The sequence below is a fragment of the Melanaphis sacchari genome, unplaced genomic scaffold, assembly GCF_002803265.2.
Source record: "Melanaphis sacchari strain LSU unplaced genomic scaffold, SCAv2.0 Contig32_pilon_pilon, whole genome shotgun sequence".
Lineage (NCBI taxonomy): Eukaryota > Metazoa > Arthropoda > Insecta > Hemiptera > Aphididae > Melanaphis > Melanaphis sacchari.
The window spans coordinates 457,338-473,727 of NW_020271199.1; the positions used below are offsets into that span (position 1 = coordinate 457,338).

Sequence of the window (16,390 nt, forward strand, 5' to 3'; positions counted from 1 at the left end):
TAACCAATGAAAAATTTAAATGTACAAAAAAAAAAAAATTAGAGTTTCGTGAGTCAATAAAATGCATCATTGAATCAAAATTTATCACATAAACGAACGTAGGTCCCAACACAAAAACTTATGGCAACATCGACCAAACTTAATATGTGAATGTATAATCTGTGAATTCCTAGAGTACTGAGTACTAACAAACGTACAATTATTTATTTATATATTATAAACATTAAAATAAAGTACAAAATTATTTATTGCTATTTAATCTGATGTAATTGAATTTAAAAAAAAAAACTGATTTTATTGCTATATTCGACATATACCGTTCATTAAAGATAATTACAATTAGAGTACAGATATTGATGAAGTTCGATTTTTTTACTAGTTCAAAATGAAATTTCGTCAATTATATAATCTACAGAAAAAAAAATTTAAAAAATTAATTTTGAATAATATAATACTATATTATTTATTAAATATCTATTATTGAAATAAATATTTATGTATAATTACGTATGTTCTCTATATTAATATGTTAGGGAAAACAACACAATTATACATAGATTAATTAAAAAAATCGTTTTTGTTATTTAGGTAAATATTTTTAAAAGGTGGTAAATGATACGTAGTATAATGAAATACATATATAAACTAGTAATATTGTTGAACGAAATACTTTTTGAATGATTTGAGGATTATTTTGAGTGATAATTAGTACTGTTGTCCTGAAATCACTAAAAAGTATACTATTGTTTAAAAAAAAATATATATCATTTTTTTAAAAGCACACTAATAGTATCGTTTAATAGATTGATAAAACTAAATTTTTAAATTAAACATTTCTAAGTAAAATTTAAAGTTTCTAATCGGTTTTACACGCTAAAGCTGAACAAATACGTTGTTCTAATCTATCTTTACACCAAGTCCACGCAACATTTTCTGGAACTCTTGTACGTTGTTGTACAGCATTCATACCACACAATGCTGAGCATAATGACCACTCAGACCATGGCGAATAATTACATCCTATAAAAATCAGTTTTATCAAATTTAAAATAATATTTACTATCACGATTCACAATATTTGTTAAAAATGTGTACAACTCCAATCACGAGTATTATTTATAGAAAAAATAATTAATCAACTTTTATACAAATAGACGTGGATGGTTGAAAAACTTATAATTCTTTTTTTATTGAAACCGTTTTATTTTTCCTTTATTTCTAAAGGTGATTGAAAGTGTAAAATTATTAAAGTTAGTAAAAGTTTTAACTTTTGAGTAGATAGATGAATATAATGATTAATGATATTACAATGTATGCATATTTTATTGTCTTTTCATTATCGACATTTGTGTCAGTTAAAAATGTTTCAATATTTACCTTTGGGCTTTGAGAGTGGTTTTTAATAGGAAATCAGGTCTATAATTGGTACTTTGAACGATCAAAAATAAAAATAAAAACAATACCTATACTCAATATATTTCTTTTAAATAACAACTTATGAATAAATAATTAGAAATTAAACATTTGTTTAGGTCATTTAACATATTAAAATAATAATTTTTACCATAAATCTGTTATGATAATCTGTATCATATTTTAATATTGATTGATGTTTATAATAATAAAATCACTACAAAATGTATTATTAATATTCGTTTAAGTTTAGAGCCCTAAGCAACATTCATACACACAACTATAAATATTAATACTTGCTTCTAGTTATAGATTATGAATAAATTAAGATTATAAAGTACTATAAAAGTTGTTATTTTAGTTATAACTATGTACAATAAAATTTTACTATGGAGTTGTACACCGTTTTTAAATACTTATATATGCTTACGTAGTTAATCAAAATAATGGGTTATGCTGTATATCATAAAAACAAACAATTAAAGTCATAGATTAATTTAAAAATATAAAGTATTAATATATATATAATTGATACTATTAAAGTAACGTCAAATATTTGGTTAATATTTAGTATTATATTTTTTCAACTAATATGTTACATTTTTAAGCCTAATAGTATTTTAGGTAATTGTAATTTGTGTTGTAATTTTTTCATTATAGATTCAACATTCTGCATGAATGTGATTAACTAAATCAATATATTCAAAATCGTTAATCATTTTTCATGTAGGTATCTAACAATAATATATTATTGTATATTTAATTCTGTAGTAATTTAAACGTTTACTATTAATAAATTATATTATTGATTTGTTCTTATCATAATATTTAATAGGATATTTAATTGCATTTTGAACTTACTGCTACATTGTCTTCCTCTACAGTTTCGACGATCAACTAGTTTTTTCCTACATTTTTTTTGTTCCAATGGATCCGTTGGAGACTAAAATATAGGATATTTTCATTAATTAATTTTTAACTAGATAATGTATTTATTTGCTAATAAATCAAACAATGTTACATATTAAAACATAGATTTGTTTACATCCTTCAAGCAACCCTTGTAATGAATACGAAGATTATTTAAGAAGTAATAAACAAAGTTAAGGTGATATTAAAGACTTATATTTAGAAGAAATAAAAAGAAAACATGTCAATATATAAAACAGAATTAACATTTTATAATATTATCACTTTTTAAAAATAAATTAACTTCACTAATATATTATATTAATTTTGCAAAAGCTTTCTTAAAGCTGTAAATGTCTGTCATTTTTGTTATATCGGTTAATATTAATACTTTGATGTTTACACATTTCAACTGCAATATTAATACAACTTCTAAACCCAAAAAAATTTTCCAATCGGTTTTAACTACATTAATATTTTTATACCTAATATTTTTTCATGCTCATAAGTTCAAATATAATTATTTTTATTTTTTTACGCTATAAGTCAGGGGTAGCCAAACTGCGGCTCATATCTTATCATAAGATAAAAAACACTTTTACAAAAAAAAAAATTAATATGAATTTATGTATTTGAAAAAGTATAATATTTTATTAGATTACAATTTATAGAAAAAATTTACAAGAAATAATGTTCTCGATATAATACTTATTTATATATATATATATTTTTATTTTTTGTTATTCATTAATATCTTATATTGTTTGCATTCTACACATTTTATTACATCTGATATCTACAATAATCATATATTTATATTAATATGACCTTTTCTTTCATTTCGACTTTTCCATATTTATCATTAAATTGGGCGGCTCGCGAGTTTCTTCTCGCTGGCCACCCCTACTGTAAGTAATACAATTTTTTTTTTTAAACATATCCAAATTAAATACCTACGTTAAAGTCAATATAAGTTAAGTTTTTATAAGGATTAATTTCTTATTAAATAATAAAATTACTAACCAGAATAGTTCGTGTACGCTCTTTAAAACCGGGACCACAAACAGCATTGCAACTGGAAAATTTACTCCAATTTGACAAAAAACATTTTTCTGTCGAATCGTCTGAAATCTAAATTGTAAAATAAAACACTTTTAATGATATATAAATTAATTAAAGTAATTGCTGTATTATTGTTGACTGTTTTCGAATTGTCCTTCGAATTATATACACTGAAAAATTTAAAATAATAAATCAATAAATTACTATTAGACCAAATTTTGAGTAATGTATTATTTAGTTAATTTTTAAAAAGCGCATTACAGCTGTTGTGTCATAACTTAATTAATTAATAATGAATAATTAAATGTTTACTTTTATATATCGAACAAATTAATCCTGGAACTTTTAGCTGAGTTAATCTGGTAAATTACATTTTTATTTTTCAAAACATAATACAAGTATTTGTAAAATGCATTTACAGTTCATCAATAATAACTTATTATTTATTCTGTCTATACTTACATCGTCAGGATTTATAGTAACAGATGTTACTGGTGTATTTTCAGAACTTGGTGAGATAGTTGTTTCTAAATAAAATAAACACTTGGTATAAAACATATATGTCAAAATATAATCATTATTTTAAATGTTGTACAGTTAAACATACGGTTAACGAAGGATGAATTGCAAAACCTATTTTTCTTTTGATTAATATTATAAACTAGAGAGCGTTGTACCGTTACATTATATTTCTTTAACATAAAACTGTTTCCAAATAACAAAATATCCTCTAATATGCAGCGTGTAAAATTATATTAAAATATTTTTACTTTTAAAATTTCAAAAATGTGTAACTTTGTAATGAATTATTAAAATCAACACATTTTACCCATTCGTATATTGTTTTCACATGGTGGATTATCGGTACAATTTATTGACTGTGTATAACAACGAGGGTCACAATTCTCTGCCATTCCAGTTCTGTCTAAATTCATCCTATGCCTCTCCCTCTGACCCGTACCACATTTCATGTTGCAAGGTGACCACAACGACCATTTAGTTAGCGAACAATTACTACATATTACATTCAAGTCCTAAAATTGTTTAAAAACATCAGACATTCATTGTTCTTAAATAATATAATATAATATTGATAATTATATCCTAACCACGTTATCACGTTCATCTTGGCAAGGTTTTGATTCACATTGTGTAGTTTGTTGTAAGAACATTCTACCTAAACAGTATTTTGGTGTCACTTCCTCATTTAATAATGTCCGGAATCTTGCCATTACACCAGGTCCACACTCTGCTGAGCAATCTGACCACTGGCCAAAAGCAGTCACATCACATTTTGGATCAATTGTATCAATCTCCTCAGTCTTAATCCTAAAAATAATTTTTATTTTATTTATTAATGTTAACTTCTAAAAACATCTAAAATTCTTAAATATATTAAAAGTATGGCAATAGATTTTAATGTAAGTATTAATTAATATAATATTATTATAATATTTTTTTATTATTATTTTTTCAAATATATCAATACCTACATTGATAAATTAATTAATTTTAATTTGAAAATAATTTTCTTCTTTAAGAGAAACTTAAAAGTAAGAATTTTATCTAGACCATCACGTAGGCTATTATTGATATTTTAATTTTAAACTAAGTTATAGCTATGAAAAATATTAAAACTTTTAAATGCTCATAACTCATTTTAAAATTATGATATTAATAAAAAGCCTTTGTGATGGCCAGGATAAAATTCTTACCCTTAAGTTTGATAATAGGTAAATTTACTTTAATATTAAAGCTAACAACATAAAATGGATTCTGCTGAACGAAAATTTGCTATGTTATATATATGGAAGATAGAAATAACACATGCAGGTGTGGCGTCCTCTTAAGCATAAAGCTTATAGCGAAAGAGTAAGTTACAAAAATTATATTCGTTCTAATATATTATAGAATGTAAGGAAAGATAATATAAATATTTAATAAATTAAAAGTGTACGCATGCCTAATTTATAAACTGAGAATTTAAAGAATTTTGTTTGAAAAAATATATACATACATATAGTTACATAAATAATATTTATGAAAAGTAATATTTAAAAAAAAACCCAGTCTTAACATATAAGTCACTCATAAAAAAGCTCAAAAATTTATTTTTTAACTGCTTTTTGACATTTAAATAATTAAAAGGTATTTTTTTTATCTCTACACAAATAATAATTAATTATAATATATAGATCCAAAACAGTTAACGAACACTTGACTTTTTTAAAAACTTATATTACCATATTATCCATGTTATAATCGTATAATATTTTCTATTTTATTTTTAAAAGGTTTTATAGTCAATCTAACTAATTATTATTTTAGTTTTTATTATCTATATCTTATTATTTATATTATTTCATAGAAGAGCAATTTTTTTTTTAAAGGAGCTTAACTTACGCGCACGAAGGAAGCACATAACATCCTTTACGTTGTGTCATCAATCGTTTACTACAGTGAGGTTTATGTATGTCTTCTGGATTCTTATATTGCCTATATCTAGTACTATAACCTTTGCCACAAGTCACTGAACACTCGTCCCAATCTGACCATGGACCAGTATCACAAACTTACAGTGTATAGAACATATAAGTCAGTGCATTAATTCAAATATAAAATAAAATAAAAATCTTAGCAATAGACCTGATGATTCGGTTTTAGACTCTTCTTCCGAACAACTTTTTTCATAAAGACGTTGTCTCACAAGATGAAGTTTTGCAATAGGTTTCATTTGTACACCCGATTGATCATAAAATGGAGAACGTACATCATTAGTATTCGATGGCCAAAGTCTTTCTATATTCATTATTGGTACTTGAGGCATATCGGATGACTAAAATAAAATTAAACATATTATTTTCCAAATATTTATAAAAAACAACTACAATAATTATTAAATTTATACATTATTTCTAATAAATAAAATCAAAGACAATAATTGTTGAAACGTATTAAACCATATATCCCAATTGGTTTAATATAATCAACATGAAAAATAAAAATGTATAGGTAATAAATATCTATAAATTTAGTATTATAAGTATAAATTACTTTTAAGCAAAAGAAGTATATTTAGATATAAAAACGAGTAATTTCCTCATAGTACCAATATTATTACATTAAAACCGATAATTCAAAGAATTTTGTTACCATTTAATTAATTTATATTTTCTATATACCTATTAAGTACATTTTTTAGCCGAATGCTATAAACTGCTTTTATTTATAATATTAATTTAATATTATTGTTTATAGTTAACATTTTAAAAAATAATAAAAGTCCAATGTAAAATTTTCAGATTTCTATATTTTACCAACAAAAATATTTTAACAGCAAATCCGGATTAAAAGACCATCAAGCGCAATAGTTAAACTTTACTTTATAATGGCCCCTTTTAAATAACTAAAAATAATTATAATTGAACACCATTGAACTTATTGTTTCTACCACTTACGATTTACGCAAATTCACTTTTCTTTAATCTAGCTGGAGTTACTAGTAAGTATATTAATCTATTAAAATTTGTATTAATAAGATTATACTCATATATTATGTCAAATATCAATTAGTACATATCAGACATTTAATTTCCTTTTTCTAAATATCAAAGTCAATAATTTTATAATGTGTTATTTTGTAATATGTATTACAACAGATGGTATATTGGTATATAATATTATTATAATGAATAAAATAATATACATTATATGTGATTCCACTATCAATTCCAGCGTCCCATGGGTACAAGTTGATAGTTTTATTCGTAATCCAATTACAATTTGGTAAACACAATTCCAATCCCGAAATGCCAACAAACCAATCCGGCGATGGATCTAATTTTAAATGAAACATTTCTTAAGATGATACTAAAAGCAGTTTAAAATATTTAACGAATGATTTAATTTCTTACACATGAATGATACTACTGAAATTAAATGATGATCTCTATCCACTCGAAATACAGCAAATGTCTTTCCAGTCACATTTGGATAGCTAATGCCTCTGGCTTTAATTATCGTACGAATTTTATCACTCTAAAACAAAGTATTAGTAAATTATATTAAGTAAAGTTCACAACATTTTTTTATCACTTTAGATTTGAGTTCAGATTCCAAAGTTGAAGTAGTTCCACTCAGTGCAATACTATTCATTCCATCGGAAGCTACTTGATCTTGTTCCCAAAATCTTAAAAAAGTTTAATACTTGTTAGTCGTATTTTTATACTTATTTAATTATATATATATATATACTATACATTTATATATTATTTATCATAAATTTACCGATAATCAATTGTATGTGAAGCGCCAATAACATCACTAAAGCGAGTCTGCCAATTATCATCCGGGTAATCTTTAGGGTGAGTATGTCTTGACCATAATCCTTCAAAAGTTAACTATAAAATGTTGTACTTAATAAAATTGTAAGCTTGTAAAATAACCAAGCAAGTACCTACTCTATTTACTTATATCTGGTTACAAATTACAATTAATTCAACTTAAAATTAATCTCATAAATACAAACCTCAAACTTAGCTTCATGACACGCACAACACTCATATACCACGTTAGCGTTATCATCATTACTTTCATTACTTTCTTCGCAAATCCTTTTGTTTAACTGATCATCATCCATGTACCAAATATCACGATTTTCAACAACGGTAGCTCTGATTGATTCAAAAATGTATTTATTATATAATATGAGTTAATTAATCATAAATGTTGAAAACAAATGTCTATCACCACTGTTAATCTTGCAGTGTTCTCATGCAAATCGATGTGTCACACCACTTTTTTGTCGGAAATTCGAGTGTGAAAAACGCGTAACAAGCTCAAAACCATTGTGACATCTCGATTCGTATGAGAATTTTACAAAAAATACAACTATAATGTTTATTTTTATACTCAAGATAATATGAAAAAAACCCAGATTTCGAAGATAGAAAAAAAATTTCAAAAAAATCTTCATTGGGCCATCACAGTGAGTACACGTATACTAGTAACCTCATTTATTTTAGAAACACCCTGTATATAGTATATACGAATAAATATCTAAGTTTAAAACATCAAATTTGAGTTATATAGAAACATACAATAATAATTATTTCAAAAATGAATAATCTTAAACTTACCTAAATATAACACACCCACTACCAGATGACGGAGCTGTCCAAAATACTTGTATTTCTGATTTTGGGATTAAAGAGGTCTGAGTAACTGTATTTGGGCAGACTTCGCTAATTTTTGTCCTTACATCACCAGTAAGTTGAAATTTTCCACTTATTAAATCATTGTTTTCGTCGTCATAATTCTGACTCTCTTCAGCCTCAACCATCAATATAAAACTAGTAAAACTTGGAGTTATAGTTGGAATTGTCTTAACACCTTGCAGTAAAACTAGAGCCAACGAAATAAATATTTTACGTATGTAATGATAAAAACAAAAATATAATAATAATGAACAAAATAAATTGCGATAGGTAATTCATTTTATATAATATGATACAAGGTTGAAAGCGAGATCGATAAAAAAAATAGGTTTTCTCAATAATGGTGTAAGATAAAAATGCACACTCAATATTATTTGTTTAAAAACAATACGCCGTTTAGTAAACAAATAAACTTTATATGTTTATAATAATTTTCCACAAATTATACTTTAATTTTATGTCTATATAAAAAGCATATTATTATTATTATAAAAAACATATACACACATACACATACATACAAGATCTTAATAAAACCATTAATAAACCCATATTAATAGCTTAATATTTTACGCCAAAACAAAAATATCATACTTAAATTGAAAAAATCTAAAATCTAAAAATAGAATAACAATAGAAGAACCAAAATATTTTAAAATTATCTCATATCTACTAAATTCTAATATAAATATTTGGCAAAAACATCAAGTATTTACGGTAATACAAAAAATTTAATTGATTTTATCAGAAATTGATTTTGACCTCAAAAAAGTGCCAACTACCTCTCATTAACAACCAGAAACCACCTTCAAGGTTTCAAAGCAATTTTTTTTTATTGCTTTAAAACATGTACACAGATACACACAAAAATAAAGATAAAAACAAACAAAATTAATACATTTTATTGCTTCGCACAAAATCTTAAAGCCAAAAAATAGATGAAAAATAATAATAAAACAATTAGCACATTTTTTACAATCAAAGGAACGTATAATAAATAAATAATATATTGGTGAAATTTAAAAAAATGTTGTTATACATTTATTGATTTATATCAATAAACTAGAATTAAGTAATAATAAATTTTAAATGATAAATTCGAATTTTGTAAAAATATTTTTTATAAATCAATAACTTATCTAATCATTCTCTTTTTAATAAATAATAGTCACTTATTTATAACAATTATGATTTTGATTACCTGTATATGTTGTTCCTGGTGTATAAAATTCTACATTTCCTTTAAACACAATTCTAAACGTATGTGGATTTGTACTTTTTGGTGTTGATATTGAAGGTGGCTTTCGATCACATATTTTAATTGTCGAATAAATAGAAAAATATGATACAAATACTACAAAAAATATACTTCTGATAATCATAGTCCCTGTGAAATAGATAAATAGATATTTTACATTAATATTTAAAAGAAAACAAATAATTCAGTAAAAAGAATTGCAAATACTATTAGCATAACGACTAAGTTTAATTTAACATTATAATATATTTTAAAATTACATTTTCAACATTACTTATATTAAGTAAGTTCAATGATACAATCAAATATAGGTACTAATTCTTAGCTATTTATATTTAATTTATAATTACTCTATTTAAATACAGTGACTAACTAAAAACTTTTTTTTTTCAATACCATTATTATAATATAAATGTATAATTCATAAAAATTGTAAGGTTAGATTTTTATGGTATATTGTATTTTACATAGGTACATTACATAGGTGTATGTATAGTATAATATACATGTTTTCCGTGAACAATATTGTTACTATAAATACAAAAACCATTTTGGCAAGTACCACTACTACTTGTTAGAATTCAATATAATAATCATTAAATAATTTGTTAGTTATTACACTTGTGACTTGTGGTAGTTATTCTAAACTTAATGATACTTATTAATTATCACTTATAGATTTAGTTAATATTATATTTTTATAGATACATTGAATTATAAAACAAAATAAAAAGTTAAAAATATATTTTTTAAATTTAAATAAAAATTATTATAATTTATAATAACGATAGTGTGACCAGTGGTTTCCAATCTGATGGTCGCAATCCAAAAGATAGATCCGAGGTAATTATTAGGGGTAACCAAAAATAATGAATAAAATAGTTCTTCACATTATGACCATAAAACATTTTCAATATTATTTTCAACTTATGTTGGAGGTAGAAACTTATATTTATTTATTCGCCGCTAATTGAATTATTAAATGTTTACACGCTCAAATTGTTATCAAACCAATATTGTAAATTATTGTAAATATAATTGTGATTAATAAACACAAGTAAAATAATAAATTATTTGGATCATGTATATATTGTTAACTTGTTTGAAGTATCATTTTCCATATAAAAAAAAAGTAATGGTCGCTATTCATAAATGATTTTAAAACAATTAATGTGTACAGATGAATTATAACAATCTATAAATTAAAAAAAAAATGCATTTAAATATCTTATATATTTAATTTATAGCTATACTACTATTTACAGATAATAAACATGTGTTAATAACTTTTTAAATATATTTATGTATTTGTATTATATTATTAATGTCCTTTTTACTAAAACATTTTTTTAATATCAACATAGGCAAGACTTTTTTTATATTAACCATTCATTTAGTGTTTTTTTTTAACGAATGATACCTTAAAGAATCCTAAAAACATTAAAAAAGTATAAAATATTGAACAAAAGAAAAATGGTTAACATCTAAATTGATCTTACGTTGTAATTATTATTTTTTGCCAAAATAAACAATTACTTTTCCGTGATTAAATTTAAATGTATCAAATTTTATTTACATTTTTTTAATATAATAATCGTAAATTACATACTCATAAAACAAACAATTTACCTTTATGAACGCAAGTGGAATTCGTAGTTTAATTCACGTAATTCTTGTATAGTATTAATAGTAAATACTACATATTTATGACAAAGAAAATTTGTAAGATCTTATTTAAAATTTAATTAATTACGTAAAAAAATATCACAGTGACGACAAACGTAAACGTATTACAGTGGGTCAAAATAAACTGCCACAAAATGGAATTCTGGATGTTGTACCGCTGCCAGAAAAGAGATCATAATAAAAAATAATGTAAAAAGGGATTGTGTGTAACAATCTGTAAACTTTTTGGTACTTCACATTTATGTATTAGCGCTGCCTGTCGGATCGGCAAAAGTGTTCTAAAAAAAAAACTTCAATCGATACAGCGTTAAAGCACTTTCCATTTTTACAGGAAATTCATTATTCTCCCTTATTATTAATACCGGATGCTTTATAAAATGTACCTCTTTATACATATGAAATTTAATGCTAATACATTTATGATATACCCACTATAACATGGCATGAAATCTATTTATATAAATTTTATTTTACACGGTCAAAAAGCTATATTTTAAACAAGCTTTTTATATTTTTAACATTTATAGTGTAATATAGTTGAATAATTTGTTTAAGTTTATGATAATAATAAAATATTTTTGTTGTAACTACTTTGTATCGTATAACACATTGAATATAATAATATTTTATTATTATTTTATGGAAACTGTCGCAGTTCACATTAAATTTGTCCATCCTTTATACAATGATAACTTACCATAAAAATCATAGTAAAACAAATTATTTATTTCAATTCATAAATCAATCGTTGTAGGTAAACCTAGTTTTGATTCACTTTGAGCGGAGCTTTATCAAAATAAATATAAAAGCTGTTAAGACCAGCTACCTATTTATTAACCAACTAATAAACATTCAAATTTAATTTTCTTAATTTAATTAGTGTTCAATCTCAAATTTACATAGATATAGATAACACACTAACTTCGTTGATAGTTTTATCATGAAAATGTAAACTGAAAAATCACATAATTGTTATGTATTAAAATATGTAACTTATAACATAGATACATACCTAAAATTGAAATTATTTTATTCTATATATAAATAGCTTTAAATACCTAGGTTTTTTAAAAAAAACTTACAAATGATTAAATTCTTATAAGTTATTACGTTTTAAAATTTTTCAATTAAAATAACAAGATATACCTACCGAAAAATAAATATCACTTTTTTATAAATATATATATACTTTTGTTTTTAATTTCTTATTGAATAAAAAACGTGGGCAAGTAGATACCACTGGCTGTATAGGATATGCCAAGGATACTGTATGTTAAAAAAATATTAAATTTAAATTTAATAATATATTATATACACGAAAATCTATTCAGAGCAGAGAAGGTCTGTCACCTAGTATCACTAGGTGACTTAATTTCATGTTTATTGATATTACAAGTAATTTACTATTAATATTACAGTAGATTGATTCAATTTTTAGCAAAAAAAACATTACGCTTATAATAAATTAATATTTAATTAAAATAATAATATGCATAACTTATACCAAATTATATTGTTGTTATTAACTTGTGAGTCAATACCACCTAATCCTAACAGTATGAATGGATTCATGACATAAATAAATAATATTTAAAAATTAATCTAAAAATTTTGAAAATAGCATTGCATAAAGTAAAATTCATAATATACCTAAGCATTCTGTCCTTAAAAATCATTTTAGATTCTGAACGGAGTGATGAATGTATTGATTTTACAATGATGTGTGTTTTTTTTTTTGTGTCTGTGTACAGCATAAGTAGTCGAAATAAAACTTCAATTTCAAACTTCGAGGGTGGTTTCCGATGGCAAAGTGAATATCCTTGGAGCATTATAGAGGTAAAAAGTAAACATTTTCCAACAGTTTTCAAAAAAATCGAAAAAAAACAAAAAAAAAAATTACAAAAAAACGAGAATTTTTATGCAAAACCAGTTTTCGACCAAATCGATTTTTTTATATGGTTGTAATTCAAAAAATAATCACTGTAAATACTTGAAATTTTCACCAAATGTTTATGTTAGTGTTATCTATATACAGTTTAATTTTCAAAAAATTTTGACTTTTTTTGAGTTATTTATAGACCACTTTAATTATCAATTTTTATGAGAATTTTTTTTTGAAGTATCGATAAAAAAAGTTGGATGACCAAAAAATTTTGAAAATTTAATATAAGGTTCCTTATGAGTTGTTCTTATTATAGCTAAAAAAAATTAAAAATCGTTAGTCACAATTTTTTTTTATAAACGTTTATAGTTAAAATATTTACGAAATCTATCGAAAACGCGAAAATTTGTAAGTAATTTTGAAGTTGAAAAATCATAAAATTTTTTTTGTTTATAACTAAGGATTAAAAATACTACACTATGTTTTCCCTAAGTTTTCCTTCAAGTAGCTATAATAAAAACTCGAAGCATCATTATAGGAAAAATTTTAAGTGCGTTTGAATTTTAAATTTTTACGAAATAGCATAACGTTAACGATTTATCCTCAAACGATTTTAAATATTTGTTAATATTCAAAAAGTATAAGTCGTAGATACTTGACAATTTTACTAGTTATTTAGATTGAAATTTTCTTTACATAATTTAATTTTCAAAATATTTTGACTTTTTTTGAGCTATTTATAGACAACTGAAATTTTCAATATTTCTGAAAATTTTTTTTTTAAGTGTCGATAAATTTTTTTTGGCCCAATCAAAATACTTGAACATTTAATACAAAGTTCCTCATAAGTTATTCTTATAGTGATCAAAAAATTTTAAGAATAAATAGGCACAATTTTTTTTTATTAGCATTTTAAGTTCAAATATTGACAAAAATTCGTCAAAACCATAAATATTTGCAAACTATTTTGTAGGTATAATTCATAAAAATTAATAATTAATTGATTAACCATGACTTTTGCAAATGCATCTTAATTGAAAAATAAAATATTTGTTTCAAAATAGAATGTATGACAATATTTAAATATAATATATCCTAGACTGACAAATCATCTCCGTTCAGAATCGTTTTTCCTATCATTGCATTCAAATTTAACCTACCCCAGTCCGAGGTTCACCCCACCCCCTAATGTACAGCAGAGCGGTACCCACTTGCCCGCTTTTTCTTTTTAATCATAACAAATTAATGGACATCGTTATTCATTGTTTAAATATATTTATACAACTTTATTTATTATTAAAAATAATACTCTTTTTATCTCTATCTACCAAGGTTTTTATTACAGTATTAGAAACACTTCACAAATTACCCACCGATCCACCGATCAAGTGAACAAATTTGATTGTATAAATCTTAAATCATATTATACACTAGATACAGCTACTGTATAAAATGTTTGAAGCTTAAGTAACTAAGTGGAGTAGACAGAGTTGCGTATAAACATAATTTTAACATCGTTGCTATGAACATATAAACAACTGTGATATTTTGATAACAATGATAATTTCCATGTATGTATTGGTTTGAACTTTGAAATTAAAACATTGTTATTATTATTTAATAATATTAATAACATTATGGCGTCAACAGCTAGATCATTAACCGATATACACATTCATATTAATGTTCAAACTTTATTTGCACCCATGTGTTTTTATTTTATTATTTTTGTAAAAATGAGTTATAAAATTACATATATACCTAATTTAAATTTAACAACAAATAAAGATTTAAAAAAATATATCATTATTACAAATAAAATTAAAAGACAATTAATTGAATACATACACTTACTCAAGATGTCTTCAACCATTAAAAGACTCAATTAATTAAACATGTTAAAGAATATTATACATCACGTTATAAATCCATTACTAATGTAAGACAGAAAAAATATAAGAACAAATAATACTAAATAAATTTCATTTAAAAATTAATACGTAGTTATTACATATTGGAAATATAAAGTTGACCACCATTTCCATATTTAAGTGTATTATAGCGAATCGAGTGAAAAGTAGTTTTGAATTATTTTATTATTAAGTACATAACATTTATTTATATTATTTATTAGTCTTTACTATTTTGTAACAATTACTGAACGCGTGTAACTTACCATAAAATGTGATGCATTAAATGAACATATTATTTTTATTATTAGTGTTAACTTAATTATTGTAATTATATATAGCTATTGTTAATCCATAAATAGTAAGTACAATCTACTTATGACTTGTGTATATTATTTTCTTCTATACGTCTTATCAAAAAAATATGTGTTTATGCTTAATGTTAAAATGATGAATAACCAAATGACGAAATCTGAAGTAATTAAATAAACACTCGGCTCTCGGGAAAACTTTTAAGTATCGTATGTTTTTTGCGTATCACAGTAGGTATTGGACAAATCCGTGATAAACTCGCGACGAGTGCCGACGCGCGCAGGCGCAATGAATGGTAGTACTTCGCCCGAAAAACCACAACGACAGTAGACCGAAATCAAAGTGAACACCTACACACGCCGTGTAGAATAAATCGAAAATAAGAGAGAATAACTGAAATGAAAATGTGGTATCAGGTATGGTGTTTCTCAAACGATAGACGCTCAGACCTGGTAACCGTTATCACCCGTGAAGTTGTGGTAACAGTCAACGGCGACATGTACGACAATGTGTATCGACCAAAATAATTGATATTATATTACATAATAGTGTTAAATATTTTCGTAGTATCAGAAGCCCAACCGGAAGGTCGGGCTATTTAAAAAATTACATTTCTAGACTCCTTTGAGTGCTCCCCTCCACGGAAATCTTTAGTAAAAGGCGAAAGATTTTTTCGATTTGAAAGGGAGCCGGAGTTATCGTTGATCGGCACTCGGTTCCTTATAAACAATCGGCCTGGTAA

General features: G+C 24.3%; 1 protein-coding gene and 1 non-coding gene across 4 annotated transcripts; both read right to left on the bottom strand.

Moving 5' to 3' along the window:
• Nucleotides 1–596: 596 nt before the first annotated feature.
• LOC112596517 (spondin-1-like) lies at nt 597–11,737 on the bottom strand. 3 transcript variants are annotated; one of them, XM_025342237.1, is made up of 18 exons: nt 11,488–11,737; nt 9,802–9,987; nt 8,523–8,787; nt 7,913–8,057; nt 7,672–7,784; nt 7,480–7,573; nt 7,299–7,422; nt 7,091–7,221; nt 6,031–6,220; nt 5,788–5,956; nt 4,494–4,713; nt 4,214–4,418; nt 3,992–4,114; nt 3,847–3,911; nt 3,346–3,453; nt 2,275–2,356; nt 1,844–1,869; nt 932–1,020 (listed from the first exon to the last, which is right to left on the bottom strand). In XM_025342237.1, exons 2-17 carry the CDS (start codon nt 9,980–9,982, stop codon nt 1,865–1,867), a joined length of 2,220 nt encoding a protein of 739 aa, XP_025198022.1. In that variant the 5' UTR covers nt 9,983–9,987; nt 11,488–11,737; the 3' UTR covers nt 932–1,020; nt 1,844–1,864. The 3 variants fall into 3 exon arrangements, with proteins under 3 accessions (XP_025198020.1, XP_025198021.1, XP_025198022.1); XM_025342235.1 differs by lacking the exon at nt 1,844–1,869 and having other exon boundaries at nt 597–1,020; XM_025342236.1 differs by lacking the exons at nt 1,844–1,869; nt 3,992–4,114 and having other exon boundaries at nt 599–1,020; nt 11,488–11,735.
• Nucleotides 11,738–16,222: 4,485 nt separating this feature from the next.
• Nucleotides 16,223–16,346, bottom strand: LOC112596644. Its single transcript, XR_003114788.1, has one exon. It is a non-coding gene; the product is annotated as a U5 spliceosomal RNA (small nuclear RNA).
• Nucleotides 16,347–16,390: the final 44 nt, after the last annotated feature.

What these genes read in the sequence shown, in the direction of transcription:
- LOC112596517 (XM_025342235.1), bottom strand. Translation starts at nt 9,982, where the DNA reads ATGATTATCAGAAGTATATTTTTTGTAGTATTTGTATCATATTTTTCT. An exon ending in AAGATGAACGTGATAACGTG is followed by an intron (nt 4,419 to 4,493) that starts GTTAGGATATAA and finishes AAACAATTTTAG; the next exon opens with GACTTGAATGTAATATGTAG. An exon ending in TAGAGGAAGACAATGTAGCA is followed by an intron (nt 1,021 to 2,274) that starts GTAAGTTCAAAA and finishes TGATTTTTATAG; the next exon opens with GATGTAATTATTCGCCATGG.